Consider the following 27,988-nt stretch of genomic DNA (forward strand, 5'->3'; position numbering starts at 1 on the left):
TGAGGCTCCACTGGAGCAAAGTTGGCCCGGGCGCTGAGGATGGCTCTGTGGCCTCTGCCTCAGGAGCTAGAATGGCTCTCAATGCAACAGAGTGATGCCCCAGATGGGCAGAGCATCGCCACTGGTGGGCGTGCCAGGTGGATCCCGGTCGGGCGCATGCGGGACTCTGTCTGACTGCCTCCCCATTTCCAGCTTCGGAAAAATGCAAAAAAAAAAAAAAAAAAAAAAAAAAAAAAAATCATTGGGCCTGACCTGGCAGTGGCACAGTGGATAGAGTGTTGCACTGGGATGCAGAAAAGCCAGGTTTGAAACCCCGAGGTCGTCTGCTTGAGCAGAGGCTCACCAGCTTGAGCAAGGGGTGGCTGGGTTGAGTGTGGGATCATAAACATGACCCCATGGTCACTGGATTGAGCCCAAAGGTCACTGGCTTGAAGCCAAAGGTCACTGGCTTGAGCCCAAGGTCGCTGGCTTGAGCAAGGGATCACCTGCTCTGTTGTAGCCCAGTCAAGGCACATATAAGAAAGCAATCAATGAAAAACTAAGGAGCTGCAACAAAGAATTGATGCTTCTCATTTCTCTCCCTTCTTGTCTGTCTGTTCCTATCTGTCCCTCTCTTGGTCTCTCTCTCTGTCTTTGTCAAAAATTAAAATAAAATAAAATGAGTCATTGGGATGTAAAGTACAGCATAGGCAATAGAGTCAATAATGTCTTAATTACTATGTATGGTGCCAGGTGGGTAGTAAACTTATTACAGGGCTCACTTCATAAGTTACATAAATTTCTAATCACTATGTTGTACACCTAAAATTATTATAATACTGTTTGTCAAACACAATTTAAAGATAAAATTTTTAAAGATTAGAAAGCCTTCATCAACTCATTACCCTAAGAGCCAATTTAAGATCCAAACCCTTAGCCTTCCATTTACCCATGTTTCAAATGTCCCATCAGAGCAACAACTGAAATTGCTATCACTGATATCTATCACTTGATATCAACCCAGCATTGAATAATATCTCGTCTTTCTAATATGCTTTTCCAAAGGTCACAAGGACTCTAAAAAATTCACCAATGTCCTCTTATAATGGAGTATCCATTAATAATCCACAACACTTGTGAAATCATCTCCAGACAGAAGATGCCAAGAAACTTTAAAATTCAGGAAGCAAGAATTAAAATAAACTTCTAAAAAGAAAAGGAAAAAAACAACAACAACCTCTCTAAAATGTAAAAACAATTCCTTTCAAACAGTACAAGGAAAAGAAAACAAACTCAGCCAAGTATCAAAAAATGCTCAGTCCTGGCCGGATGTCTTGGTTGGTAAGAGCATTGTTCCGAAGCACAGAAAAATGCTCAAGGGATCCTGAGCATATAGCAACACATTTTTCTCTTCTATACAAAGTCCTGATTAGTGTGTGATCAGACGTGTTTTCTCACCCTGTCTCTCCTTGTAATCAAAGATCAAGTGTAAAAGAAAACAGTACCTGCAGGAAAAAAACTTTGCTCCACAGTGCATTCCCTTCTTTGAGGCCCTCCTACTCCAAAACATTTAAGAACAGAGAAATACCAAGATTAATTACACACAAAGTGTGGAGTGGTCAGCAATGGGGGACGGTCACATGAGGAACTCAGACCTGGGAACTTGGCTAGAACCGCCCACATCCCTACGCGCCAAAAGAAACTTCCCAGGGGTCCCTTTGGAAAAAAAGCAACTCTCCGTCAGCCAGTGATATTTCACCACGTCATATTAGCTCAACCACCCTAAGACCCTTTAAATATCCCCCACACAGGTCACCCCATGAGACTTCCCTGGCCTGTGTCCCCGGGACCAGGGAACATCGCCGGGCGGGATGCACTGTACTCAATAAAGCCTTTTATTATTCCATACTTTGTGGCTCTGGCCCCTTCCTTCTTCCTCAGCGGGGAAAAATACCTTACATTTGGTGCCGAAACCGGAAAGAATTAAAATCCGCAAGGACTGCTCCTTTCCCCTTCCCCTCTAAGAAAGAACCAAGACCTTCGACCTTCCACCCACTTAGGCGCACAGTGTGGGAAGTCCCCTGCCTCCAGCCTCCCCTCAGTTCTTTCTGCCAAGATTCCCTGTCCGAAACCGCAGTTGCATCAGGAACCTCTTTCCATTCCATTCCAAGTGCGTGTGTGCCCGTGGAGACATCCTGAGCACATCCACTTTACCTTATCTGTCTGGTGGCCAGAGCTTGAGTTGCAGGACGCCAGTTCTCAACTCTGAACACTCCAAGGGCTGAGGGCAGCCTAGGAGGCACAGGAATCTCCCTCCATAAAGAAGAAGAAACTCTTCATCTTCTCTGCTGTGGCCAGGCCACAGAACCCACTGGATAACCAGACCAGGTAGCCTCCTGAAGGAACTTTCGGTTTTAACACTCTCACCAATTTAACTATCACCAAAAGAACTGGGAACTGGTTGGAGATCCCTTACATTCAGGGCTTCTAGTTATTCACATTTCCGTCCTGATCTCTGTGCCACCTGTTCTACACACAGGCCCTTTTAGGTCAGAGAAACCTCATTAAACCCTCCACTCCTAATCTTTCTTCCTTCGCCCGACCCCCAACTCTCTCGCCATCCTGCCTAACCCCCAGGGGCGCCCCTCTCTGAGGACCCCTCTCTGGTCCCTCTGCGGACCTCTTCGCTCGGGACTCTTCCCTCCAAGAGTCCCCCTCTCCTCCCTTCGTAGAATCCTGTTTCTCATTTTTTGCAAATACCAGTCTCTCTCTCTCCTCCCACTGCTGGCCAGGGGCCCCTCCCTTCTCCACTGTGTTCTTAAGCCCCTCCTCCATCAGGCCATTCTCAGCCTGCCATTGGCCCTTACACCAGTTTGCAGGACCCCAAGGCCCAACCCCAGTTTTCTTGCAGGAAGTTCTGGCCCTGTCCTGCCTCTGGCTCCAGCATTTCTTGCTGGGTCTGGGTGCTGGGCTCCCCAGGAACCCACCTCCTCTTATTCTAATCCCCAAACCCCTATCTGGGACCTGTGAACATGACATTTAAAGTTTTTAATGGTCACGGCTAGGAGGAACAGGCCAAGGCTGTTCACCAGGCCTGCATGCAACAGAAGGTAACTCTTTAAACCCAGACTCTTGTGGCAGCCCTGAGGCCAGCAGAGCAACAGGGGCAAGGCACAGGAAGTGCCCGACCCAAGTCCAAGCTGCAAAAAGGAATCCCACCAGCAGCTTGCTTTAAGTGTGGCAAGCAAGGTCACTGGTCCTGGCAGGGTCCCTGCCCGAGGCTGCCCACTAAGCCCTGCCCTAATTGCAAGCAGCCTGGTCACTGGCAGAGCAATTGCCCCTTTGGGCAGCAGGCTCATCCTCAATGTCTCTACATGGAGGACGAGCTACTCAGATGGGAAGCCAAGCTAGCCAGACAGGTCCATCACTCAAACTCCGAGACATCATGGATGGCTGGACTCAAAGAGCCCCATCACCCTCACCAAACCTAGGGTAATGCCACAGGAATGCGTAAGTCCATCTCATTTCTTGTGGACATGGGGGCTACCTTCTCTGTTTTGCCATTACACTCTGGACCTCTAGTTCCCTCACAGGTCTTGGTTATGGGAGTGGATCGGACCCCTCTTCTTTTCCTCTTTGCACATCACTCCCGACATGCAGTTTTTCCCCTTCGTACGCCACTCCTGACATGCAGTTTTGCCTCAAGCTTGCCTCCATGCAGGACCACTGGCAGTTGGAACCACTGGACTCTATCCATCTCTGGCTCACCAAAAGTCTGGACCCTGCAGATCCCCCATTACTCCTCTTTTTTTAAATCCTTACAGGACCACATCTGCGAAGTTTCTCAACTCACGGCCAAACAGATGTTCCTCCTGACACCCCACAAAGCCACCAGCTGCCGATCTCCCCCTCCCCACGATGCCCCTAATCAGCAGGAAGTAGCCAGACGAATAAGCGGCGCCCCTAATTAACACAAAAGGATCGGAATGTGGGGTGGTCAGCAATGGGGGAAGGTCACGTGAGGAACTCAGACCCAGGAACTTGGCTAGAACCACCCACATCCATACGCACCAAAGAAACTTCCCAGGAGTCCTTTGGAAAAAAACGACTGTCCATCAGCCAATGAGATTTCACCACGTCATATTAGCTCAACTACCCTAGAGATCCTTTAAATATCTCCCACGTGGGTCACCCCATGAGACTTCCCTGGCCTCTGTGTCCCCAGAACCAAGGAACCTCGCCGGGCGGGATGCGCTGTGCTCAATAAAGCCTTTTATTATTCCACACTTCGTGGTTCTTCCTCGGCGGGGAAAAATACCTTACACAAAGTTTCTGCTCAAAGAGCATAAAGTTTAAAGGGTATATGCAATATGAATAAGACACTACGCCACATCTTAGTAGGTTCAAGTCCAAGAATGCTTTATCTGGAGAACCACCGATCTTTCCTCCTTCACTCCTAACTTTTAAATGCAGAGCAATGCCACCTTCTGTCATCCTTGGGATCATCATGTCAATTTGCTTTCTCTTCTGTGAACAGATTGTAATGATTTCCTCTGGGCTCCTTACTTCTATCTCTCAAATCCCTGATGATGGAAGCACATCATTTGTGTCCCACTCTCTTCTCCACTGGCCAGTCCCTAACCCTACAACTAGTGGTTTTACTCAAGCATAAACCCACGGTCCACTTCCACTACAAGACCCTTAACAACTCTCTATCATCCTCAGAAAGATGTTCTAGGTCATAAGTAGAATACTGTCAGGACCCTTCACGGCCCAACTCCAATACTCTTTACTACTCCCTTACTCTCTCCACCCTACCAAACACTCTTAGGCCTGCTGAGCTGCCTCCAGGGCCCCCGTCACTGCCGGGTCATTTCAAGCCTCACAGTCTCCCAAGTCCTGGCTAACACCGGCCATCTTGGAAGTCTGGGGTCAGACAGCTGCGGCTCTGAGGAGCTCTCCGCTCTCCCACGACAGCTGGCACACAGTGAGCAATCAGTAAGTATAGTGAGCGGATAACTTCTTCCTGCAAACTGTAAACAGACTAACAGGGAACTGCAGAGAAGATAAAACTTAATTATAAAAACTAAAAAGGAGACTGACGAGTTAGAGAGAGAAGCGTCAAGCTAAGGGCTTGGGAAGATGAATCTTAAGGCTGATTCCTGACCAACACTGTGGTTCCATCAGATCAGAAGGTCTCTGATGTAACAGAAATGTCTCTGGGAAAAGGATTCCCTTAAGAGACTTCACGGGGCAAACAATACAACAATATTAACACTAAAACTTTGAAGTTCTACAATGCCTCCCATTCTTCTAATGACAAAAGCAGACTTCTGCAGGCATGTGTATTTTGCTTTACCCTTTATAAACATTATTTAAAATAGGCATGGGAATGTTATTTTAGGAATTTAATTATATCTTAAGTTCAGCAGGAGAGCTCATTACTTAAAAGGATCCAACAGTGAAACCTTTTGTAAAAACACTGACTAATTTATCTGAATTTTGTGGCAGGATTCCCCTAGTGAGTTCCTAAGAACAAACTGTGGCATGAGTTCATTCATCCATCTACCCATTCACCCACTTGAAAAACTGCACCAAATATGCACAAAGTGAAATAATCTGGCACACAGCAGGAAAAACAAGAAATGATAAGCTACATACTAATCCTTGTCCTCAAGAATTCCACAGTTAACTGGGGAAATGAGACACATACACCTACCCACACACACAACACACGTGTGTGTTATAAAACAAGATGCTTATATGAATAATGTAGTAAGGCGGCATATAATTAAAAGCCAGAAGGGTAATATCTATTCCACTCCAAAGTAGAGGCCAAGAGTTATACCAAATGATTACATACATTACTTCTAATCCTCAAAGCCACCTGCAAATATGTCTTTTTATCTCCACTTTACAGCTGCACAAGCAATCAAACCTCAGGACAATTAGAAAGGACCTTGCATATCTCCTCCCACAATTTCCTGGCCACGGCATCAATGCCTCCTAGAATAATCCAGCTTGACCTTCAGCCAGAGCAACGCCAGACACACTTCTTGAAATGTGACCAAGAAATTTTGGTCACTGCATGTCTCAGTTTTGGACTCCTTCAACCATGAGAAATGTTCTCCCAGTTTTGATTCACAGAATCCCTCCTCTTAGAAGGAACATGAGATAGATGATTAAAAATGCGGACAACCAAAGAGGACACACAGAGGAGTGGGAGGAGAAACCACAGCCTGTTTCTCACAACTCTGACAGGGAGGAGAGAGACAGACAGCTTTACAAAAATGCCTCAGATTTTCACTTGAACTTGCTCCGGATTTGTCTCTCATTTCCCTTTCCGGCAGCGATGACCCACCTAGCTGGCATGTGTTAAGCTGATGTGTAATAAGTACAGATGTTCTGGGCAAACTCCAAAACTCATGAGCTGTTGTCACCTCAAGTAACACAGAAAAGTATCTGAATCTTGGTTGAGTAAAATTAACAGAAAAGAAATTGGTTTAATATTTCCAATGAGATACTCTTATTTGAACTATTGCCCTATTTTTTTCAATGCAATTCTGAATGAAATCCATAAAGAATCTTTCTCCTTTTTCCTATCTTGGTATAAGGAAAAAGAACCCAAAGACAAAAAGCAATCTTGAAATTACATTGCTACTATGATCAATTAACAATAATAATAGCTTACATGATATTTTACCACAGAACTCAGGTACTAAGACACCTCCCCTTTTTTTTACAGTAGACCGAAAAGCAGAGAGCTAACCAAGCTTCAGAGGATCACCATGGAACTGGGACATGGATCCCAGGCTACTCCAGCCCTCTCCACTACAGCTGTCGGTAGTCACAGTGGCACTGTTTGATAAGCCTACAAAAGTGAAGTTTTAGGCACTTCAAATATAAATTATCCAGGATGACACAGCTTAGCTAGTTCTAAAGTAAAAGGTTACACAGCTCAAATCCTTATGCAACTCTCCTACAGTGACTTGGTCGGATGTCACTGGAATAAGCAGACCAGTATCGCTTACCAAACCCCACCCACAGGAAGGCAACGTGACAAGCAGGTCAGAGTAACCCAGAGGACCCCAGAACCACCAACACCTACTCATCTCCCAGATCCATCCCTTCAACATCCCACTCCCTCATCTTTGTTTCTCCCAAGTCCTCTCCAAACAGAGGTCCACCAGAATCACTATGAATTCTCACCTGAACACTTGCCAAAGATACTCCAGTTCAAGGGACAAGCAGGGCCCAAAGGGGTACGGAGGGAGCAAGGAAAGATAGGGGTGGAAAGCAAGACAAGTTCCAAATCTCTGAAGACTTCTGTTTCAATCAGTCTAACACAGGGGTCCCCAAACTTTTTACACAGGGGGCCAGTTCACTGTCCCTCAGACCGTTGGAGGGCCGGACTATAAAAAAAACTATGAACAAATCCCTATGCACACTGCACATACCTTATTTTAAAGTAAAAAAACAAAACAGGAACAAATACAATATTTAAAATAAAGAACAAGTAAATTTAAATCCACAAGCTGACCAGTATTTCAATGGGAACTATGCTCCTCTCACTGACCACCAATGAAAGAGGTGCCCCTTCCGGAAGTGCAGCGGGGGGCCAAATAAATGGCCTCAGGGGGCCGCATGCGGTCTGTGGGCCATAGTTTGGGGCCCCCTGGTCTAACATCTGCTCCAAAACCTGGGCTGCATCATTGTGAGGAGAAGTTGGCAAGCCTTTTTTCTGTAAGGGCCAGATAATAATATTCTAGACTTTTTGGTCAAAGGTCTATGTGAACTACTCAACTCTCCAGTTGTAGCATCAAAGCAGCCAAAGACAAAACCCACAGGACTAGACATGGTTGTATTCCAATAAAACTTGACTCTCAAAAAATAGGCGGCCATTTGTAGTTTGCCAACCAAACCCTGAACCTGAGGGTTTGCTTCTCCCTCATTCCCAAACCCCAGATGAAAAATTCTTGTGAATTACGAATGACAGAATTTAGCTTACTTAGCTCCCAGTTATTACCTAGTGACCATACATTGTCAATCACAGCTACCCACTGAGAGTTCCAATAACAAGAATAATAGTCAAAAAGAGCAACAAGCAGTATTATGAACTTAATGCCAGGGATTTGTTAAATTTTCACACATAAGTCATTTCAACCCCATAACAACATTTTGAGGAAAGTACTCTTAATTATTCCTATTTTAAAGATGAAAAAACTGAGGCTCCAAGCAGCTGAATGCCCTCCAGACATCACATAAGGATAATAAATAAAACTCAGATTTGAACCTTAGTCTATCTGTATGACTTCAAAGTTCATACTTCTACTTACCACATCACCAAAGCACCAAGGGCATTACCTTAAGAGAAACAAAGACAAATCTACAAATTAGAAGCATGAGATTAAAATCTGTACCATTAAACTGATCTTTCACAAATGGCCTGCTTTGCTCTGGCTAAATTTAAAAACATTTCCCTGTATGAACAACAAGCCTTTCATTTGACAGGTTCCCTTCTCAAGCAGCATTTACCACCGAGAGGTACATACCTGCAACTGATAGTCCAACATCTGGCTAACTGTGGTTTGCAAGCCCTGGTGTAATGCCGAAAGTAATCAGTGACAACCCTCAGTCCTTCCTGCTCTTTCTTTATTTGCCAAATACTAAGAAATGTCTCTGATGGACCCCAAGTCTTCCAGTCATGAGAACCAATATTCGACCACTCGCTGTGAGGTGAAGCAGAATTTGCCACCGCAAAATATGCCTATTGTTATATTGATTATTTTAAGATTATTATTATTATTATTATTTAGCGAGAGAGACAAAGAGAGGACAGATAGGGACAGACAGGAAGGGAGAGAGAGGAGAAGCATCAATTCACCATTGTGGCACCTTAGTTGTTCACTGATTGCTTTCTCATGTGCCTTGCCTGAGGGTCTCCAGCTGAGCCAGTTACCTCTTGCCCAAGCCAGCAAGAGTGGGGTCATGTCTACGATCCCATGCTCAAGCCAGTGACCTCGTGCTCAAGCTAGTAAGCCTGCAGTCAAACCAGATGAGCCTGCGCTCAAGTCATCAACCTCGAGGTTGTGAATCATGGTCCCCTGCATCCCAGGCCAACTCTCTATCCACTGTGCCACCGCCTGGTCAGGTTTAAGCTCATTGTTTAAAACATGAAAGACTCAGGAAAAACCTTTGACCTTCCCCCTAACTGCCTAAAAGAATTTAGCTAGGTCCTGGCCAGGTGGTTCAGTGGATAGAGTGTTGTCCCAGTGAATCAAGGTCATATGCAAGACAACCAATGAGCACAACCAAATGAAACAACAAAGTCAAATGATGAGTTGATGCTTCTCTCTGTCTCTACCACTCTCCTCCCCCCCCCCCCAATTCCCACTCCTCTCTCCCTTTCTCTCAAATCAATGGAAAAGAAAAAAAACATTTTTAATTAGGAGGAAAGAAAAGAATTTAGGTAGATGGCCTGCCCCATGAAGAAAGATACCATCATCACAGATAACCGAAGTTTAATATGAACCAGCCTGTGATAGGGAAGAGACCAGCGAGGCCCATTTGAGTTAAGTCCTCCCTGTGTTCCACTGTTTCAAGGTGGCCCAACAAACATTTGTTTACTAAATATTATCTTTTTTCATCTCCTTGTAAATTGCCTTCTCTCTTAAGTCTTAGACCCCTAACTGCTCCCTATTCCTTAGTCAAGAAGGACATTTACACCACATTTTGTCTCATTGTCTTTCGAATTTTTATGCTTATGGGAATTCCTGTGCACATATATTAAAACTTGATTATTTTCCTGTTAGTCTGCTTTATGTCATTTTATTTTTTATTTTTACTTATTAATTTTAATGAGAGAGGGAGAGAGAGAGAGACAGGAACATCAAACCAGGAACCTCTGCATTTCAGGACAATGCTCTAACCAAGCGAGCAATCCAGCCAGGGCAATCTGCCTTATGTCATCTTGATTATTAGTCCACCCAGAAGAACTGTTGAAGTTTTCTTTTTCTTGCCCACAAGTGTGAATCATCCACTGATGGAACAACCATGATGTAACTTTCAGGAATAACTGTTTAAAGCACGAGGACTATCTACCATCAATTGATACCTTTAACATTCTTTTTTTCTTTTATTTTCTCCAATACACCTAGCAAATGACCTCACCGGTTCTTCCAAACCAGCCTGTATCTTTCTGGGCATCCTCATACAACCGTCCCATCTCAATTCCAGAATAAAATCAGTTAGAATAGGGGTTGACAAAGTATAGCCTATGGACCCCATCCAACTGGTCAACTATTTGAGTATGCTTTCTATATTTTTAAAAGGCTGAAAAAAAAAATTAAAAAGTATATTTCCTGATGCATGAAAATTATATAAAATTCAAATTTCAGTGTTCATAAATAAAGTTTTGTGGGAATACAGCCAGTTTGTCCAGTATTATCTATGGCTGCTTTGGCACTGAAATGGCAGCATTGTGTCATTGTGACTGAGGCCACTGCCCTGCAAAGCCTGAGATATTTACTGTCTGCATCTTTATAGAAAAGCATGCAAACCCTGCAACTTGAACTATCAGACTTTCCATCAGCAGAAGACATTCCCACATCCAGACACAATGCATTCCCAAAATATAAAATGGAGACTCATTAGGTCCACCTGAGTTATCAACAGTTACACCATCCCAAAGATCACTCCACTTTGTCCCCTCTCAACGAGGTAATGGCAGCAGTTTAAACCTTTCTGTTATTCACTGCCATTTTCAGTCAGAGATGCTGATGGGATATAACTTCCACTTTGCCTCTTCTTAACTGAACTAGAGCCACAGAGTACAAAAAGATAAATTCTCTTTGTGTTTCTTAGCAAGAAGCTATATATATTTTGGCTTTCATCTCCCAATTTTCTTCATTTATCAAATATGTTGACAAAAAGGCTCTAATTAGATCATTCTAATCACAAGAAACTGAGAGTGATGGAAGACTTCAGAATCACTATCTGTTCTTTGCAAAACAAAACAGATAGGCTATTCTCCCTGTAGGGGCAGGAGATTCATCAACAGACAAAAGGATACAAAAGTCAATAGATAAGGTGTAATTAAAGATCAGGCCTATAAATTTTACACTGACAAAAATTTAAGAGGATTTGCAGGTAGAAATTCAGGATTTAGAACCTGAGTATCATAATGAAAATATCATTCAGTTCTGTGTGCAACAACATTGCATAATACATAGATTTATTATTAAGACTAATACTCCATGCCTACAAGGCGGTTCATACAAAGAATTTGAATTATTCAGTGCTGAAGCAATTTCCAAAGTGGTCCATCTTCTTCAAGTATTCCTCCTTAATTAGCTACATTTGCCATATATTCAGCATTAAAATCTATCTTAGAAACAGAAATCACCTGTTTTTGCTAATTGTTTAAGGCATAATTTAGAAAGGTCTGTGTATTCTTGTAGGGCTCCATTTTCCCCCCTTATAATGTGTAATAAAATTATTTCCAGTGTAATATTTAATACAGTAGTGCTCTCTATCTCTACTGGCTCAAAGGCTGAAAGTAAAAGAACTGCAGAATACCATAGAGAAATGAAGTATAGCATATTCAACTACGATCTGACTTGAAAATAAAGTTACATTTCCTAGATTAAAGTGCAATAGATCATTTTGATATCAGAGGCTCTGTAATACTGAGCAGACTTCTAGCAGTTCAAGACCTGCCCTGTATTTCCTGCTCTGTAAAGTTTCTTTCCACAGCCCCTGGAAAGAAAGAGAACATGCTGCATCTTTTGGAAAATTACAAGTTTGGCACAATAACGCATTAACAAGTAAAGTACAGAAAATAAATTTAAAGGAAAAACAGATTGACAAAACAGGTGAGAGAGATAAATTATGGTACTTTAAAAACCTTGAAGCAAAACAGGCTTGAATATTTCCACTTTAAGGAAGCTACAAATCATCTGAACAAAAGGCATGACATGACTCAAAGTGTGCTTTGTAGTGAGTTTGATGGCACGGTGTCTGGCCTGCGGGATCCGAGCAGAGCGGGTCTACTTACCGGCGTAGGCCCAGTACGGGTCCCCTGAGGCCTTGCGCCTGCGGATCTGCATGGAGCTGCTATGCCTGTTGTCCTGAAGGGACCCAGCGTAGCCTTCTGTCAATGCTGGAAGACAGGAAAAGCCACAGTGAGACAAAACCATCACCCCCTGGACTCAGGAAAGTTTACATGCACATAGCTAAGTGGCTAACTAGAAGCACAGACCTTGGAATAAGTGAATAAAATCTCTCGGTCTTACAGAAAAATAGCTGCAGGAGACTGCAGAAGAATTACCACGGTTACTATCACTATTGCTATTACTATTACTGTTACTGTTACTATCACTATTACTATTGCTATTACTATTACTATTACTATCGCTATCACTATTACTATTACTGTTACTATTACTATTACTATTGCTATCACTATTGCTATTACTGTTACTGTTACTAGAAATCACAACTTACGATGATAAGCTCAATGCACTAGGCACTTCAATGGAACCATTCCACAGATAAGCAAACGAGCTTAGAGAAGCTAACTTTAATTTGCCCAAGATCATACATCTAGCAGACCTTGAACCTATGGTTTTTTCCTGGGTGCAAAGAGCCTCTACCTTCATTTGCTCTCCAGAGAGCAAGGGTCAGTCCATCTCTTTGACAGAAAGAATAATTATGGCATACACACGGGTTATGTATGCAGCAGGTCAGAAAACCAAACAAGCATGCCTACAGGAAAGCCAGGGCCTCTGCTGCCCACAAGCAGCACACACTGAGGCCAGGAGACTCCCCATGTTAACCATAGACCTCCCCATCCTTTGGACCCAAATAATCATTCACCTATTGGACCTGAGGATATGAAATTTAAAACTATCCCAGGACCACAGAAAAGATGCATTGTTTAATGATGTATTTTTTTGAAAACTCAAAATGAATCCAATGTTCTACCCCATTGTGGAGGGCTTCCATCTGCCACCTACAAAGCCCTCCCCTCCTACCCTATCATTGATGCAGATTTCTTTTGTAGTTGAACCCACACCTGATTCCACTGATGTATAAAAAGACAAATATCACAGGTACCCAGAATCCAAAATGAAATGGAATTACACTTCAAACAATATTAACCCAGCTGTCTATGTTAACATTTTAAATGCACCCAAACAAAATCAAATGTCCAGGAACTGTGTAGTCCATTAAAGATTACAGTAGCAACAGGAAAGCACAATACGTTTTCTATTCCAAATTAGTCAGAGTAATAATAATGATCATCTCATCATGACAGCATTAGCTTTGTAGACTCTGTGATGGTCATGAAGAAAATTAGAAAACATATAAAAATATTTTACGCTTACACATCAGTTGCAAAGTCTGGCTTTAATACTTGAACAAAAACAAAGATATTCTATCAAAATGAGCCCTTCCGAGGGAAAAAGAAATCTTTGAAAGTCCTAAAACTCATCTAAAAAGCAAACCTAGCATCATTTATGCCTTCTCACTGGTCCTGAACGACAAAGTCAAAATCAAAGTAACTACGCATTTTTAAAGTCTCATGAAGGTTTAGGTACCTACCATCGACTCCATCCTAGTATTTGCGGGTGAGCCACACAGAAGCTCAAAAAGTTGACTATTCTAAGTTTCTAGGAATCAAAAACAAAATCTCCCACCTCCCAGTCTCCTAATCTATTTTTTCCATAAACTAAAGCATACCAAATGAGTAATAGTCAGGCTTATTGATTTTTCATGTATATGAGACACTTTTTTAAATGTATCTGTTTACTTTGCGTCTTACAGCTAGTTCGCTCTAAATCATTGTTCCCAAATAATTCTTCCTCTTTGTACCAGGACACTGAGTCCAAGAGTATCTTGATCTTGGGAGTAATCCATGTGGCTTCTATTAGGGTATGTAATTGAGCCTCAGTTAACTTGTCTGTAAAATAGAGCTAAACATACCAACCTCATAGGATGGTTATGAAGATAAACAAGTTACTGTGAGCAGAGCACCTAACTCAGTATGGACATAGTGTTTTTACCTGCCTGGTGACACAGTGGAAATTTGTTGCCGTCACTTTTTTTTTTTAATTCAGTAAGAGGAGAAGAGGCAGGGACAGACTACTGCATGCGCCTGACCAGAATCCACCTGGTAAGCCCAATAGGGGGCGATGCTCTCCCCATTTGGGGCATTGCTCCATTGCTCAGAAACCAAGCTATTCTTAGTGCCTGAGGTAGAGGCCATGGAGCCATCCTCAGCATCCAGGGCTAACTCATTCCAATTGAGTCATGGTTGCAGGAGGAAAAGAGAGAGAGAAGCGAGAAGGGGAAGGGTGGAAAAGTAGATGGTCTCTTCTTCTATGTGCCCTGACCGGGAATCAAACCCAGGACATCCACATGCCAGGTGATGCTCTACCACTGAGCCTACCAGCCAGGGATGCAGTCCCTGTCTTTATAATCATCATACCCCACTCCCTGAGCCAGGAGTCACGCATTGGACAGACTCGCTGTCTCACCTCTTGCCCTGCTAGCTGCAGGAAGGGGCATAAGTGGTACTGCTTTGGCTTAAGCCAGTCAGACTGTAAACACGCCCCTGGCCCCAGTGATTTGTTTAGAAATGGGGACATCTGCAAATCAGAAGATTCTTCTCCCCCCTCAGGTACTGTGGCTGGAGCTGAAAGCCTCAAGAGGGTTCCCTGGGGTCAAGCAAGGGATCAACAGAGTTCAAGAACAGACCCAAAACAGAGGAAGCAAAACAAAGGAATTATTTCTTTTCTTTTTTTATTATTTTTTTGTGAAACCATGTTTTAATCCAAGAAGAATACAAATATACAGTGAAGGGTAATGATTTGACTTTGGGTGATGGGCACCCAGTGCAATCAATAGTTCAAATGCTATACAGATGTTCACCTAAAACTTATGGACTCCTATTGATCAATGTCATCCTATTAAATTTAATTTCTAAGTAAAAAAATTTTTTTTTTAAAGAATACATTCAAAATTCTAAAGAAGAAATGATTTCTGACGACAAAATATAAGCCAGGGACAAAGCCAATTTAAAACCAACCCACAGGCCCTGGCCGGTTGACTCAGTGCAGAAGTCCTGGGTCCGATTACCGGCCAGGGCACACAGGAGAAGCACCCATCTGCTTCTATACCCTTCCACCTCTCCTTCCTCTCTCTCTCTTTCTTTTCTGCAGCGAAGGATCCATTGAAGCAAAGTTGGCCTGGGCACTGAGGACGGCTTCATGGCCCCCACCTCAGGCACTAGAAATGGCTCCGGCAGCAATGGAGCAACATCCCAGATGGGCAGAGTATCGCCCCCTACTGGGCATGCCAGGTGGATCCCGGTCAGGTAGATGTGGAAGTCTGTCTCCCCGCTTCTCACTTTAGAAAAATACAAAACAAAACAAACATGGAAGCTTTATGTTTTACATAAACCAATTACATGAATAAACTGTTTACTTTTCTTGTATGCAAAAGATCCCCACAGGACACTAAAGGTGACCTGGTGACACTTCAAACAAGTCACTTCAACTCCTGACCATCAAGTTTTCCATCTATAAAGGCCACTGCTGGACTACAGCTCTGACTCTCAACTCTAGTGGCTTTAAGTATATGTATTAAAGAACACTATACCCTGGAACCTACCTGCAGATATTGATATTTAACTGGCCTAGGAGGCGACCCAGATACCAGTATTTTTTTAAGTTACCCAGGTGATTTCCATGAAGCCAGATATCAGAAGCACAAACCTCCCTGCAGAGCCAGACATAGGGTCCAGTTCATTCTGGCATTCTCAGCTCTTACCCTGCAACCTGTAACTTCATACGCTAAGTCTTAACACAGACACTAACACCATGCTGCAGAAATGACCTCAGTGTGGTGTCTGCCATAGAATTTAGCCCAAGAAACTGGAACTGAGCCAGAGATCTAGCCAGAAAACTGACATACAAATGAACCAAGTATCACAAGTAAAAGGAATGAGATATCCTCAATGGTATTAACTCCTATACCTTTTATACAGGATGTACCTTGTATGGGAATCTCCTTAATCTCCTTTATTTCCACCTGGAAAGCAAAGGGACGGAGTCCAGACTCCATCATAAGCGCCACAGCCTGCGAGTGCTGAAAGGCAGACCATAATGCCAAGTCTTTACCACACTGGATAGAGGCCAGAGGCCTGGGGTGCCAACACCAGTCAGCTCCCTAACTCACTAAAATATTAGTGAAAAAACAAAACCACAAAGATATATTTAATTCAAGAACAGGGAGGCACGAGGGCCCCCCCTAATACTGCAAATCAATGGCATCCATGTCCCAAGAAGAGATACCTTCCCAGCCATCTGTACCATCACACTCCGGTGTGAGCGGTGGAACTTGCCTCTCTAAACGTAGTTCAATTTGGGACAAAAGTCAGAGGCATAATTTTGCTGTATACAGACCAAAGAACAAGAAGTAACAGAGGGACAGGGCCATCTCGAGGAAGGTGGGTCACTCCTGCATTCATCTCATGCCCCAGAGTGCTGGGGTATAACGTGGGCTGGCCAAAGCACCGCAAGGAAGGGCAGGAAAACCTGTTTCTGAAGAGCATGCGGAGGGCTCTGAGCTCCCTGGAGATGAGGAACTCCCCGCCCACCCCCCAAGATGGAGCCTGGCATGTGTGTGTTCAATAACTAGTGAGTGACTGAATGAATAAACACAAAGATCAAAGGCTCATGGTGTCTGTGTTGGGGGGAAGGGGATGTGTACCCACATGAGTATATATATGTTGTGCTTATATAAGCCACAAGCACAAGCAAACACACCACTTGTTTTCTGCTCTCTTTCTATGCACTGCCCCCTACCGGAAACAACGAACATCTACAACATGAGGCTGGAAGGAAAGACTCCCAGCACCTCGAAGTAATTCTTCGAGGAAGCAACTCAGAAAATAACAAGGTAGCAGAGGCCTCTCTCACCCTAGCACCAGATTTCCTTTTAACAACTAAACTATGCATTAGAGATGGTCATATTTAGTGTCCACTTTTATTTCATCCATGTTAGTAATGTGTGATTACTTTTTCCCTGAATGACAACATAATCATGAACTCTGAACCACTTGCATATTTAAAACAAAACAAAGTCTTAGTCCCAAATGTATTTTATTGATTTGACAAAATATTTTAACAGCAATCATGAAGGTATGTCGAGTATATTAAAGCTCTAAATGTTTTATTGGTAAGGAACAGATACTTAAAAAAAGAAACAGTATGTGGTTCCCAAGCAAAGATACAGACTCAGCACACCAAATTTAATCAATTTTAATTCTTGTTATACTCTTCTAAACTCAAACAGCCAACCAACAGTGGCACGACAATGATATGTATGGTAAGGCTATGAATCATGCTATTGATTCTCAATATCTTCTGTGCAGAAAATTAAATTATGTAAATGCATGCTTCTACTAATCCTTACCTTAATATAAAGTTACATCCCTGTTTATGTCAGCAACTTAACTACACAATTAAAAATGGAGAATGCTTATGAAAATACATAGTTTCACTCTTCAGAACAGATAATAAGTGTAAATCTGCCCTTGATTATTGTGTGTCTAACAAGAGAAAAGAGCTGGTGTTTTGCAAACATGTGTCCTACCAAGTTCTATACCACAAGCCCACGGCAGGAGCTGAAGTTGTCAGTCAGCAGAAAGCTCAAAGGAGTTTTTACTGGGGTCACCATGCTTTGAAGACCTGGGACCACAGTGATTCACAAGGGAGGAAGGTACAGAGGCCATTCGGTCCTGCACCCTGACGTGGACTCCTCCTCAAGGAGGTCATCTCTAGTATGAATTTAACTAGCATACACATGCACACACATGTATATATGCACTCACATACACACATTCATGCACACATGCACTCACACACATACACACGTGCATGCTCATTGACCTGGACATGAGGAATGTCAAACTTGAGCAGCCTATTATTATAGGTCTGGATACTGTAATAATGAAATGAGTTTAGAAAGAAAAACCCCAGCTACTCCGTCATCCAGGACAATCTGTGTCTCTCAGTTCTGACATGGAGATTTCATCCTGTCATTCAAGGACAGAGGGATAAACAACAGTGGGCAAGGACCAGACTTGGGGTGGTGAACACACAATACATTGTACAGACGTTGTGCTGTAGAATTGAGAATATAAAACCTGAATAATTATGTTAACCAGTGTACCCACCAAAAAAATTCAATAAAAATGAAAAAAAAAAGTGGAAATTTCAAAATCAATGCATTAACTAGACACCACTGTTTACATTTCACTCAGCAGGGGGAATCTGGTTGCTATGCAAAGAGCTAAATGAGTGACAAGTATTTTCATCGGAGAATTTTCATAAACTCTATCACCTCTGAGAACTTCTACCACACATACCTCATTTCCAGCCTGAAGCAAGAAAGATTAAAATGTCTCCAGACCCAAAGGCCCAATCCTTTCCTATAAAAATATCCTTAGAGTTACCTACTACTGAAGATATCAACAAAACTGTTCCTATGTGCATGATTTAATTTCCCAGAGCCACTGGACATAGTTCATACAATGAAATGTTTTAATTCTGGTAATATAAAAGCAGGTATATACCCCACCTGCCTCAGCTATAATCTTGAGAGAGAGACAGGAAGGGAGAGAGATGAGAAGCATCAACTCAAGGTTGTGGCACTTTAATTTATTCATTGATTGCTTCTCATACATGCCTTGACTGGGGGGCTCAATCTGGGCCAGTGACCACTTGCTCAAGCCAGTGACCATGGGCTACAGCCAACGACCTTGGGCTCAAGCCACAACCATGGGATAAAGTCCATGATCCCACACGCAAGCTGGCAACTCTGTGCTCAAGCTAGTGAGCCCATGCTCAAGTGGATGAGCCCACACTCAAGCAGGCAACCTTGGGGTTTCAAATCTGGGACCTCAGCATCCCCGGTAGATGCTCTATCCACTATGCCACTACCAGTCAAACTGCTTCAACCATAATCATCAGAAAGGTTCTCTGCAATCCTTACTCTCAGGGTTCATAGAAATTTTGACTGGAAGGAGAAACGTTTCAAGCTGTTAACTTTTGTGTGTTAATCTTCAGGCCGAACATTTTTCATATAAAGAAACAAACAACTCCACTACTACATTAGATAACGTTCTTGACAGAAATGTCTTTTCTTAGGGTTTACTATCAGAAAGAAGAGTCACTGAATCTGCATGGGATAAAAATAAACACTTTTCTCCCACAACTGCAAATGTCAGAATTGAAATGACAGAGTACAACTAATGTCTTCTAGTTTTTAACAAAGGTGCTACATTTACATACAAGCATTTGTATATCATGAAAACGAATGGTGGCCACCAAAAAGGCATGTAGTCACTACAAAGTATTCATATAACCACATTCCTCGACCACATTAGGTTCCAACTTACCCTACAGAACCAACAATGTCCAATGACGACAGCTATGGCATACTCTCCCACAAGGCAAAGTGGTTAAATGCGGAGGTTATGTAGAGGTAAACCAATAAGTCCTTGATGAGAACAGCTCAGTTTCATCTACAACGTGGTCACATATCTTGTACAACTCAAAGCAAAAGAGTGCAGTGAGTGACACTTGAGGGTATTTCCACTTTTTAAAAATTATTTTTATTTATTTATTCATTGTAGAGGAGAGAGAGAGAGAGAGAGAGAGAGAGAGAGAGAGAGAGAGAGAAGCGGGGAGGAGCAGGAAGCTTCAACTCCCAAATGTGCCTTGACTGGGCAAGCCCAGGGTTTTGAACCGGCAACCTCAGCATTCCAAGTCGACACTTTATCCACTGCGCCACCACAGGTCAGGCGGTATTTCCACTTTTAACCGTATGTCCAACTCTAGATCATTCCAAAGGACTTGAACACTTGGAAGAATTGGTCAGCTTCCATCCAAAATTGAAAACATCAAACAAAGAAATTCTGGCCTGACCTGTGGTGGTGCAGTGGATAAAGCATCGACCTGGAATGCTGAGGTCGCCGGTTCAAAATTCTGGGATTACCTGGTCAAAGCACATATGGGAGTTGATGCTTCCTGCTCCTCCCCTCTTCTCTCTCTCTCCCTCTCTCTCTCTCTCTCCCTCTCTCTCTCTCTCTCCTCCTTCTCTCCTCTCTAATATGAATAAATAAAGTCTTTAAAAAAAAAAAAAAAAAGAAAAATTCTGGTACCCTGGTGCCAGAATGAAAATTACTTTGAATGATAGATGGATGGCTCCCACAGAAGAAGAGTCCCAGTTCACTGCCAGAGTTACTGCCAGAAACCAGCCCACTAAAAATAAGTAACAGGCAGTCATGTTTCCAAATGCAGAAGGCATATTTCCAGAATGGCAGACAAGCAGTTAAAGCAAGCTGTTTATATCTATTATAACCGCTTATACAACAAACTAATTAAAGATCCTTCAAGGATGGCAAAATCACTATCAAACATAATTTTCTCTAAATTTTAAAGAGCATTTAAGAACATTAAAACCACACAATAGTCTAAAGTGAATAAATCTTTATCTTTTTTGTGCCTACAATGGGCAAAAGTATCAAATTATAGTTAAAGTAATTAAACATTCCAATCAGCCTCTCATCTCTTTTGTGCCCATCTTTTAATTAATTATAGTAAAATGTACTTAGTGTCCCAAATAGAACCAAGAAGTGCACTGCTTTGTAACTACCTCATTACAAATAGTGCCCCAGTTACTTGTGATACTGAATGGGCCTCAAATATAATAGATTATATTACAGTAAATCACCTATTTTATCATATTCAAATGTATTTATTGTCCCAACTACAAAAATATACATTTTCATTATCTGAAGTGATATGGAGGGCTCACATAGAGCCATGACCTTTGTTTTAAGTGAAACAGATAACTGAAACTTACAGGCAGTTCAAAGGACAGAGAAGTCACACTGCAATGCAGTGTCCTAAGGGGCGGGGGGAGGGGGGGGGTAACACTAACCAGACTGGTAACACTGACAGCAAAGGGAGAAGCAAAATGCTGAAATTCTCTCTTCATTATTTTACTCTAAAGCAACACTGATTGCAAAAGACGGATTCAATTTTTTTTTCTTTATCAGATTGGACTAAAAGGGACAAAAAATTAGACCTATGTGTCTGTTATTAACTATTTCACAGTTTTAAAACTTCAGAAATAAAAATACATGTTTCCCAAGAGTTCCAAGAAAAGGTACCTTAGAAAACTGATTACTTGGGGGCCTCAGAAGTACCCTCCTAAAAAAGGAATTACATTTCTGACTTCAAATATTTTATAACATCAGATAGAAATCAATCAATCAACACTTCCAATCCATTATAATACTGCTGGGTTTTCAAAGAACCATGTTCCTGGATTTTAAAATATTCCTGAAAAATATCAGGATTAGTCAAAGACAATGTTGTGCTAAAATCAAGTGCCACAAAGCTAGACTCTCAATTTGACATTTGTGCCATCTCTTTAAATCCTTAATAACCAATAGAACCGGCAAATACAGATCACAGGTGGCGTACTGGTGGCCACCATGATGAAAACGGCCATTGATCCACAAGTTTTCTTTTACCCACTGTACGCATACACACGCATTTAATTGATTGCCAATGTGAAAAAAATCCAGGAGAGAGCACTAACATCTGTATTTTTGTAATAGGAGATCTGTACTTTGTTCCCAGGTAACAACAATATGCCAGGTGAATAGCAACTAGCTTTTTAGAGAAGAATCATGACCCCACCCAGTCCCATTTGATCATTTTTATTTCCTGTCCAGTTCTTATAGCCACCTGAGTTTACTACCCATGCCTGGTCCAGTAAGATGCTTACTAACTCAGTTATTGCCTATGAAGCAGGCACTGTTTAAATGTACTATAAATAGAATGACTCGTATAATTCTTCCAATAATCTTGTGGCTTACGTACAATTATTCAGAAACAGCATATAACCTGCCCCAAAACACACAGTGCTGAAGCTTATCTTACTCTCAAACCTATGTAATTGACACTATAGTACAACTACTCTTCAAAAAACTGAATTGTAGGAATTATAAAAATATCTGTGCTAACAGCTACTCCACCTGCTCAAAAGTGGACATCATAAATGAAAAACAGTTTATACGTGGGCCTCAAAAACTAAAAACATAACAAATCCAAAAGAAAGTAGCTGTTTAGTCTATGCTTTCCAACACTTTGGGCAACTGTCTAAGATAAAATCATGTTACAATAATATTAACAGAAAAACAGAATGACTTTATTCTAACATGATGTGGAGAATACCCAATTACAATAATAAAACACTGGTTATTGCCTATAAAAAATATAACCTCTACTCAAGGAAAAAAAATATTAAATTACAGCTGGAGTTAGAGAAACAAAGTGGTACATTGATTGATAAATTCTCTTTATATAGTTTTTCTGTTTAAAATTTGTAATCATTACTGTCTAATAAACTTTTTTCCCCAAGAAATAAAGAAAAAGCTTTAGAACTTGGGCTTCTTAAACAAGTAGGTTTATAGTTGTTTATAGAAAATAACACAATCATAATACAAGAATAAATAAATCGTTTCACATACTCATAACTGTAAACCTACTTTTGCCCCAGCCAGTACAGTTGAGTCATTTATATACACATAGTCCCTGTGAAATACTGAATGAAAAATACTTAAAGAAATGGGTATTTTTTATAGAGCAAAAAGAAATGGTCCAAAAAAAACCCCTTCAACTTAAATGTTATTGGGTGCTCAGTTCAAAACCATGGCGCCTCTACCAACCCCAGCAAACCATGCCAGCACTGAGCACAGGTTCCACATCTCAGAACTCAGTTATAGTGAGCTTCATGGCCACAAAAAATATGCACCAAGATGCCTGATCAGGCGGTGGCGCAGTGGATAGAGCATCGAACTGGGACGTAGAGGACCCAGGTTCGAGACCCCAAGGTCGTCAGCTTGAGCACGGGCTCATCTGGTTTGAGCAAAGTTCACCAGCTTGGACCCAAGGTCACTGGCCCAAGCAAGGGGTTACTCAGTCTGCTGAAGGTCCATGGTCAAGGCACATATGAGAAAGCAATCAATGAACAACTAAGGTGCTGCAACAAAGAATTGATGCTTCTCATCTCTATCCATTCCTGTCTGTCTGTCCCTCTCTCTGACTCTCTCTGTCTCTGTCACAAAAAAAAGGTAAAAAAAATATGCAGCAAGGTAATTCCCAAACCATAGGAGATAGAGAAAACACATTGTAGGCACAAGTCCTAAGCCCTGGCTTTGGGGGGTCAAATTCAGAGGGCACTCCAACCATGATACCCCCTTTGCTCAAGGTAACACACACAGTTGTGGATAGACCTAAGTAGATTAGTTACCCCAGAAGCCTGGAAGGTCTTGGGCCAGATAAGAAACAGCATTATGAAGTATGGCATGAGTGGAGCCATGTTACAACGGAGTATTAGAAGCCATCTCAGAGACACTGCCCTATACCTTGTTTTATTTATCCTCCTCAATGAAGCAACCCAACAACATTCAGAGAAGTCAGGGAGAAGGAGAACACCCTGTTTATAAAAAATAAAAATAAAAAATGATGAAAACTGACACAGCTGATGACCAATCATTTAACCAATCAATGGGTATAAACTTCGTCTTTCAAATCTCAAACCAGTCTGTGAAGTACAGATCTAACCTTACCTCTTCTTGCACCAATGAACTCTTTTAATACAACTTACTTCATCTTCCTCCTCTTTTCCCATAAAATCCTGAGTGTCTCTCCTGTGTGTTTGCGGGGTACCACTGTTTGGGCTTCTGCCTGAATCCATACTTCCTGAATTGCAATTCCCTTGACCCCAGATAAACACTTTTGGTTCAGTTATTGCCTCCTAGAGTTTAGGTTGACACAATTTAAACCCTAGCCACCCAGTAGCCTGTAGTATCTATTTATTCCCCAGAACTCTGTGTATCTGGCCAGTCAGTGAAGATTCTATACCTGCACATTTAGTAGTTCCTAACTCCTTCTGGCTAATAAAAGAACTCCTAAGGAGTTTGGTAAAATGTACTAAAGTATTCATGGTCTCTCCAAGGTCAAACCCTACTACACCAGGACATTCAGAAGGGCTCAATCCCACAGGGCCCTGCCCTCTCATAACCTCAGCCCACTAGGCAGGTCAAACAATAACTACATAAATTATCATTTGTATACATGGTAAAACAAACATGAAAATTAAGTGAAACAAACATTATAAAGCCACAGAGACTGTAGGTAGAAAAGAAATGTACTTGGAGACAGTAGTCAGGAAGATGTCACTTGAGCTGAAGGCCCCGGGAGGATAAGGACAACATGCAAAATGAAAGAACAGCACAGGTAAGGACGTCGAGTCAGGAAAGCTGTGGCCCAGGAGACCCACCTGGGGGGCCTGGTGAGCTGACTGGGGGAACGGAAGGGAATTGAAAGGAACAAGGGCTGAATCCTGCTGGACTTTCAGGGCTTTGAAATAAACAGGGAGGACTCCAGGAGGAGTCAGTGTATCCAATGTAGGCATTCTTTTAGAGCAGCTTTATTGAGATATCATGGTTTTTAGTATTTTTACAGAGCTGTGCAACCATAACAGCAATCTAATTTTAGAATATGTTTATCAAAGTGTAATTTTAAAAAGTGATTGTTAATGCAGGGCACAGATTGGAGGGAGGCAGATAAGAGCCGGAAACAGTAGCTCATCACCCTGGCTCCAGGGTGAGTCAGGTCAAATCATTCATTAAATGTGTACTTGCACCTGTGTGTGGGGGTGGGTGGGGGGATGCTCCTGAAGGCAAAATATTCACGTGACAAAATGCCTACTCACCTCATTTTTTATTTTATTTGCCGTTATTTTCTACAATTTCCCTTTTGCCCTTTATCAACTGACTTAGGATTTGCACTAGTTAGGTCAGGCAATTAATTGCTTATACATGTCAATAAAAAGAAAGATAGCAGCTAGTGAGAGGCAAACAAGATACAAGTATACAAGTATTTGCAAACAAAACGAGGGCAGAAAGGCATAAGGATATATTGCCACTATTATTTCCTGTGAGAGCACATGGAACTATGCCTCCATCATCATACAATAAAATAAATCACCTGCCTGTGTGATACTTATGAAGAACAAAGCACACTGCAATGGATGTTGGAGGAGCTTAGGTGGTAACTATATTTAAAATGACAATTTTATCCTTGTTTGAATATGGACATGTGCATGGCTTTAAACCCAACTTGGCTTCTATCTTCCTCCCCAAACAATCCTTTATAAAAAAAGAAACACCTCTCTCTCCACAGATAGGTGTGGACAACCGAACAGTAAGTGACCAATGTAAAGGATAATTAGTAAATTAAATCTACAGTAATTCATCTTTGAATGATGACAAAAATGTTGTCATAGCTACTCTTCAGAGCTGCCTACAATCATAAAAGTATCTTCAGAAACAAGGATGCTCTGCAGTCAGCAGGGAGATAAAATACCAAGCATACTTCTCCGTAACTCTAAGTCATTGCAACCATTTCTCCTTCTGAAACACTGAGAAATAGGCCTTCCATAGGCTTTATTTGATTCAATCAATGGGGAACTGTCTGAAATTTAAAAGAAAAAAATAATAATAACCCAAGGAATTGGGTGGTGTTGCCCAGGCAACCACCTTACTGTTGCTAGTGAGAATACCCCAGGGCTACAAGTTCACTTCTGTTATCTCCATTTTCATTAGCTGTTACTTTCAGTTCCTTTCAGAAAGAAAAAGGTTTACTTTGTTCTCTTCAGTTGTAGCAAAAACTCTTCCCTAGAAAGTCTAGGGGCTGCAACATGCAAACAGATGGCACATATTTAGGTTTCTTTAAAAACATGTGCAGTGCTGGTCAACCTGGTCCCTACCACCACCTAGGGGGCGCTCCAGCTTTCACGGTGGGCAGTAGCGGAGCAACCCAAGTATAAATAAAAAGATAGATTTAACTATAGTAAGTTGTTTTATAAAGATTTATTCTGCCAAACTTAGCAAAAATCCGACATAAAGTACTTGGTAAGTAATTACTATTATATGCTTTAACTTGCTGTAACTCTGCTTTATAAATTTTATAAAGTAAAGTTACTTCCCTACTTTATAAATCACTATTACTATGGAACCGGTGGGCAGTTAGAAAATTTTACTACTAACAGAGATACAAAAATGGGCGATAGGTATAAAAAGGTTGACTACCTCTGATGTACTGTATAGAGACCCAAATATAAAATGTTAGCACAGAATATATTTGCACTGGTTCAAAGTGACCTTTGGACTAGTACTCCCATGGCCAATTTTAATTTTACATATTTTGTCTCAAGGAGCCCAGTAGGTACCTAGATGCCCCAATCTTGTGTCCCAAAATAAATTGTTTTGATTATCCTTTTAAAATATTTCACACTAAAAAAATCCCCACTGTAAAAATGCTGTAGTCACAACTAAAAATACTATAATAAAAATGATAATTCCTAAAAATTATTGTAACGTTTACAAAGAGAATTCTAACACTACAGCGTACACGGGGAGACATTACACTAACACCAACTAACTGCTGAGAAAACAGTTCACTTTCTGCAAAACAGAAAACAAATGTTCCACACAAGCATATGTTCACATTTTAACTGTGATTTGGGGATTAAAAAGAAGCCTTCAGAACGGCTCCATCCGAGACAGTAGCTAGCCTCCAGCCAGCCACACAGGCTACCTTAAAGGGAGATGTGCTGTGAGTGTAAAAATACACACTGGACTTAAAATACTTAGCATGCAAAATGAGTGTAAAATGGCCCATTAACGTTTTTCATTTTAATTACATGTTCAAATGATATTTTGGATAGACTGGCAAAAATAAAACAACTAAATCTCCATGTAAAATATCTGAAACATATCACATTAGCACCATGGAAGTTAGCTTGTCTTTTTGATGAAATATTCCCTGCAATGCTCCAGCCACAGGTACCAAATGTGACCTAAAATACTCTAACGAAACCCTCCCTCCACCTATTTTCATTCTACCCCTTCCCACACATTAGGGAGCTCAATTTCTTTTGTTTTCCCTCTTCTATTCAAGAGACTCTGTGGGCAGAGGAGTATTTTTACAAAGACATATGGTCCACTGGTCTCTTCATTGCTTCAGCTATGAAAATGTAAGGCTCATAAATCAACAAGAGGCCTAATGGCTAGACACTGAAGAATTCAAGAACAATATCACAGTGGTTGGCATGTGAGCCATTCTCTTTTCTAGAGGGCTAAGTTAAGGGGACAAAGCATTACAGAGAACAGTTTGATTTTTTGAAATTACTATTTCAACAAAACCAAATCTAATGAATCCCTATGTTTAACCTGGAAACATAGTTTCCTTCTCACAACGACCACGAACATTTTCCAGGTAACGTGACTTTAGGACTTTTCCCAAATTTTAAATCCAAAGACAACCTTTTGAAGACTACGTATTCCTGCCAGTGCCCAATTCTGCCTATGACCACCTATCATAGGCTTTCTAATGCTGTGCCCTCTCTACAAGAGAACAGGACATTCCTTGGAGCACCAGGCCCACGGGCCCAAATCACGGGGTAAAGTGTTGGTGCAGGACTGCATCCCTAAGATCATGATTCTTTCGGTCTACAGTGAGGCTTCAGAATAAATATTTTAAAAACTCCTTCTGGGATCAGATGCAGGTGGTTAGCAGACCACATTCTGAGCAACACTAATTTGCACACATCATCAACAATGAAACTGCACAGTTAATGAAAGACAAGGAAAATGAAAACTGGTTTTATAAAATAAGTTTAGAAAATTATTTGTAATTAAGTCCTCTAAACTGATGTGTCTGCAGAAAGCCTGGAGATAAAAAGTATGTTTTGCATTTCTTTCAGCTCTGGGTTTTGAAGGTCACGGGATGCACAGCAGATGTGGCCTGGTTTGAACCAGAGAGGTCTGCATGGCTCATCCCAGTCAGGGTAGAAG

The 27,988-nt window shown here is 41.7% G+C and overlaps 1 protein-coding gene across 5 annotated transcripts in view; it reads right to left on the reverse strand.

Annotated features, from left to right (window-relative positions):
* PTPRG (protein tyrosine phosphatase receptor type G) overlaps nucleotides 1-27,988 on the reverse strand; it is a 908,944-nt gene that overhangs the window by 649,207 nt on the left and 231,749 nt on the right. For all 5 annotated transcript variants that reach the window (XM_066351766.1, XM_066351767.1, XM_066351768.1 and 2 more), the window contains one exon: nucleotides 12,035-12,139. In XM_066351766.1, the coding sequence (XP_066207863.1) occupies nucleotides 12,035-12,139 (105 nt within the window). The remainder of the gene's footprint in view (nucleotides 1-12,034; nucleotides 12,140-27,988) is intronic.

This window comes from Saccopteryx leptura, chromosome 10 (assembly GCF_036850995.1).
Source record: "Saccopteryx leptura isolate mSacLep1 chromosome 10, mSacLep1_pri_phased_curated, whole genome shotgun sequence".
Classification (NCBI taxonomy): Eukaryota; Metazoa; Chordata; class Mammalia; order Chiroptera; family Emballonuridae; genus Saccopteryx; species Saccopteryx leptura.